Consider the following 5187-nt stretch of genomic DNA (forward strand, 5'->3'; position numbering starts at 1 on the left):
TACAAAAAGACCTGACAACATAATTAGTCCTGTAAATTTTACGCAGCCTGCAGCCGGGGAGTGATGGATTTTGTGTGTAGAGGATGAACAGGGAGAAATGAGGTGAATGAATTTCCATTTTCAGTAAATGAAATTAACACTGCTTAATTAGTAAAGCTGACAAATGATCAGGAAAGATTTAAATCCTTACAAGTATATCTCTGACCTGGGCAGGCTCAGGGACAGGCGGGGATGTGGTGGGACGGAGTGGGAATGGGTTTAGTGCCGGGACTCAGGGCCTGACTTTGGCTCTTTTGAGGGTGCTCCTCCAAGAGCTGGGACGCTTCCTCCCCATCTCCTGTGTGATAGATAGTCAGGACCACACAGAGTTTCTAAGATCTGTTCCACCATCTTTCCCGACAGACCATGAGGAGTCTCTATTCCCCTGCCATGAAATAGCTAATGGGCTAGAAAGTGCTCCTCTAGTGCAGCAGGCTGATATAATTGCATCCCAGTTTTGCCCCTTTTTTTGGACTAGCTCCCTTTGCCCTCCAGTGTTCCTCCATCTGTTTTCACCTGCTGACAGCCTCTGTCTTAGCTCTGCTAGGAATATGGAGCCTGGCCCCGGGGAGCACCCAGTCTCTGCCCTGTACACAGCCTGGCGTGCTTACCACCTGGCACCCAGCAGCCCAAGAGGCAAGGCAGATGTGAATGCTTCTGTGCTGTTGCAGGCAATTGCATGGACTCCCTTTTTTTTACCTGCTTGCTCCTGGCCTGGCTCCAAGTAACCTTCCTTGTCCTCAAAATAGGGGATTGGCTCCCATCCTTCCTAGGGTATATAGCTACCCCTGCTAAAGTCTTATTTGGCTGGATCAGAGAATAAACATCTGGGAATTCCAGGCAAAAGGAGGCCTGGGCTGAGTTCGTCAGGGTCAAACCCAACAACAACAACAACAAAACAAATTCTTACTCCAGTGCTTATCCACATGAGGCAAAGTCTAATGACGAAGGCTGGCATCTGGGAGCTGGCATCATGATGGATGCCAGTAAGCCAGCTGCTCCTCACCGTAACCCTGTCCGGTAATTAGAATGCCCTTGGCCTGCCTCAGCTTTGCCTTCTGTCTTCCAGGGAGGTAACAGGGCAGTCAAGAGCATGAGACTCCCAGAGGCAACTGCAGGAGTGGTACTGAGATGTGCAGGGCTCTGGAGAAGAAGTGCCTATCTGAGAGCTGGTTAACAACTGTAATGCTGGTGACAGCAACAGCCAACACCAGTGCTGCCACCAGGTCCTGCCTTCTAAAAGAGTAGGTAGGAGCCTCATCTGATTCCCTTCTGTCTCCACAGCTTCCTTTCTCTGCTCAGGTCCCCTAATGATTCTGCAGGAAAACCAGGGGAAAGACCGATAGACAAACTGGCAATGATTGTCCTTTATGTATGTGTGGTCTCACAGATAACAGGGCACATTTGCCACTTTTCTTTCAAGTGTGCTTTACAGCAGCCCCAGGGTGGAGAGCTGGCAGATGTCACCTTCTTCATGTTACCAATGAGGAAATCAAGGATCAGAAAGGCTTCTGGACCCAGGTAATATCACTGGGAAGTGACCCTCCAGCCAGAAGGTCTACAGCTGACTGTGGCACCTCCCAGGCATGTGGATGTGGCTAAAAGGACCAACAAAGGACAAAGAGACCGTTCCTGGGCGACTGCCTGCCTAAAGGAGGCTGCTGGGCCCGTTAGACTTGAGATCATCTATTCCTAGGTAGTGGGCTGCTCTTCTCCAGTGCTCCTGGCTGAGGCTGCCCCTATGGACAGTTTCCACATGCCTCTGACCAGCTGACCCTGCTTCTGGCCCTGGATGGGAGGAGGATGGGGCTAGAGCTGAATCAGTTTCTCCTCCCACCTGCTGGGGAGCCCCCCACATCCCCACCTCAGGCCTGGGCAGAGAGCCTGGAGTCTACACCCACTCCTGGGAGGACCTGCCCAGCCCCCAGGCTCTGTTCCAGGCCCAGTAGCTGCAGCAGAGGGGGAGGAATGTACTAGTTCCCTTCCAGAGGGGGAGGGTGCTTCCCGCTTGGCAGCAGCCCACCCTCAGGAATAGGCACACAAAGCAAGCATTTAGGGCATCCTCAAAGCCTGCCCAGACCACGAGACTGGGAGCAGCTCCAAGGTCTCCTCCCTGAGAGGAATGACAAATACCGACTCCTTCTTGCCCACCCCGCCTCCCTACCCTGGTCAAAGAATGGGTGGACAGGAGGTCTGAGGGGCAGAGACTGGGAGCTTGTAAGCCAGCCAGCCAGAAGCAGCTTGGAAATTGGAAAGATTTTCCTGTTTGCAGAAGCTGATCTTCCCAGTCAGAGAGCAAGCTGTTAGCCTGGGGAGCTACAGCTAACGCGAAGTGTGGGGCCCTCTCCTGTTAGGAAGGTGGAATGTCCAGGCCAGCAGGGAGGTAGGGGCTTCTGCGGGGACCCAGGAACATAAAGGAAAGCAAATAGCCACAGAGTTACCACAGTGCTGCCGCCGGCTATGGGAGGAGGAGAGGAGACTCGCAGGGAGAGGAGAGGGGAGAGGAGAGAGGAGGGGAGGGAAGAGGGGAGAGGAGGGGAGGAGACAACAGTGGTCTCCAAGGGCTCAGGGGCCAAGTGATGAACATCAAGCACTTGCCACCACCCCTGCCTGCTCTGGGCCCTGATCAGGAACACTACTCTCCCTCAGCCTCCACCATCCTATCTCTCCCCCGGTCTGGTCCAGTCTACCTTCTCATGCTTCTCAAACTCACTTCTCCATCCCCATTCCATAGTCATGGTTCAGATCCCGCCATCTCTCCCTGGAATGCCTGCACCAGTCTCCTAACTGGTCTTCCAGCTCCAGTATCCTGGATGCAATTCCCCCTACACTGGTCATATCCTTGCCCTTCTCAAATTCTTTCAGTGGTTTCCTCTCTGGAGAAGGTCAGAAGATTGCCTTCAGGAGAAGAGCCAAGCTTCTTGGAATGGCTTACCAAGCCCTTGGGGGGCTGACCCTGCCTCTGAGACAGCTTCATTTCCTGCCATATCGCTTGTGCCGCCAGACATTTGCATATGCTGGTCCCTCTGCCAGAAGTGATCTCTCCTTTCTTCACCTTGATAACTCTTTCAAGGCTCATTTTGGCATATTTCTTCACCCAGCACTTATTGCTGGTGTGATTATGGATCTTCCCCATTAGGCTGTGAGCCCCGAGGGCAGGGAGTGTATCCTAGTCATTTTTGTGTCTTTCACACTTGGCAAAGAACTCTGCACTGAGTAGGTGCTCAGTGTTTGCTGGTAAAGCTAGCAAATTAATGAACAGCTAGATTACTTACAGGAGCCATGTCCCACTGCAAACAGATCCTTGTACTTTGGATTCCTGCAAAAGAAATATGAATCCATTGGCCCAGGAAATGGACTTGGCTGTCCCACGAACACTGGTACCTATCTACAGACATCTACTGTTGAGCGGATCCCAAAATCCCATAAGAATTCCGGTCCCATTTTTTCCCATAATGCTACGTGTCACCCTCAAGGTGGCTAAAGCAGTAGAAGTGCGCTGCTCTGGGCTTGGCACCCAGCAGGCGCTCAGGAACTCTTAATTTGCTGCAATGCCTACACTCACCAGCAGAGGGCAGTGACTGCCAGGCGCTTGGCTTTGTCGTTTTGGAACTTCCAGAGGGGCAGCAGCGTACCTTCTTGGTCCCGGTATTCGTCAGCAGCATCCTCATAGTACTTAAAATCTTAAACACACACAGGCTGAGTCAGCCCTGGAACTGCCAGTTTATGGTAAACCCAGGTCTGCCACTTTCTGTCTGGCCAAAACAATGAACCTCTTTGTGTTTCGGTGTGGGAATAGTAATAGCACCTATCTCAAAGTACGCTTGAGATTAAATGAGTTAATATATGTAAAATACTTAGGAAAATACCTGGCACATAGTAAGCTCTCTATATGTGTTATTATTACAGTCATCGTTGTTGTTTCAGGTAAATGACAATGAAGTGGGTATGCGCGCGTGGATAAAATCCCAGGTTTGCTCATCTTCATATCCACTGCCAAGCTGCACTATAGTGAAACTGCCTGGATCCCTCATGGGTTCTTTGAACTCAAGTTCATCTCCTGCCTTAAATTATTCTGCCCCCATTTCCTCTAACTTAGGTAGGAGCCCCATCCATCTTTCTACTTCTCTAAACCAGAAACCTGGGTGATCCCTTTCCATTGTCTCTCATATGTTCCTTCTGATTGCCTTTTTAATCCATTCACTCCTCTCCAAATCCACAGCCACTGCCCAGGTTCAGGCCCCAACAACCATCACCTGGATCATTGCGCAAGCCTCCTAACTGGCCTCCATACCTCCAGTAATTACTCTTCCAGTCCATGTTCCGCAGAGCTACTGGAGCGAGAACAAATAAATCGCCTAACCATATTACCTCCTCCAACCCACTGAGAACCCCTCAATGGCTCCCATTGCACAGGGGCTCCCTAGTCAAACCAGTGCTCCAGGCCACTACTTCTATATCATTTCGGGCTAGCTGTTCATGCACCCTCTATGTCAAATGGTGTCTAAAATGTCCTAATCCACCATCTTCCTAGAAAACTCCTACTCACTCCAGATCCAAATCAAACTGCTCCTCCTCTGTGAGGCCTTCATATTCTTGTTGAGCAGAGTTCATTTCTTTCTCCATTCCAGTTCTGTGCCACTCCTCTATTGAAACATCTGTCACATTGTGTTGCTTCTATTTTTCCTTTTGCCTGTCTCCCCCAAAAGGCAGCTCCTAGAGAGCAGGAAGCATGCGATATTCATCTCTGGATCCACAGTGCCTAGCACAGGGCCAGCCACAGAACAGATACCCAGTGACTGTCCAAAGAATGCAATGAAATAAATCAACAGAAGTGAATGCTCCTCAGCCTCCTTTCCAACCAAGGATGACCTATTAGAAAATGAATCCACTCATCCAACACAGTCAAGAACATGCCCAGACATGGCTCCAACCTCTCTCACAATGTCCCACACCTTGAGGTTCTGGGACTACATTCCAACCCCAAAAGTGTCTTAGAACAAACAAAGATTAGAGTGGTCAGAGGCATGAGCCTTGATTCATATCAGAGATCCTTGAGCTTGGGCTATCTTTGAAAATGCCTCATTTCAGAGAGACTAATTGGTAACACTTCGCTGTTTTCACTTCTCCTTCATAGTTACACTTTCC

The 5187-nt window shown here is 50.3% G+C and overlaps 1 protein-coding gene across 1 annotated transcript in view; it reads right to left on the reverse strand.

The window, feature by feature from the left end:
* Nucleotides 1-5187, reverse strand: part of DNAI1 (dynein axonemal intermediate chain 1) — a 60065-nt gene that overhangs the window by 18179 nt on the left and 36699 nt on the right. Inside the window, exons 11-12 of the mRNA XM_006916043.2 lie at nt 3605-3722; nt 3315-3358 (exon numbers count right to left, since the gene is read on the reverse strand). Coding sequence (XP_006916105.2) covers nt 3315-3358; nt 3605-3722 — 162 coding nt within the window. The remainder of the gene's footprint in view (nt 1-3314; nt 3359-3604; nt 3723-5187) is intronic.

This window comes from Pteropus alecto, unplaced genomic scaffold (genome assembly GCF_000325575.1).
Source record: "Pteropus alecto unplaced genomic scaffold, ASM32557v1 scaffold206, whole genome shotgun sequence".
In the NCBI taxonomy this organism is placed as follows: Eukaryota; Metazoa; Chordata; class Mammalia; order Chiroptera; family Pteropodidae; genus Pteropus; species Pteropus alecto.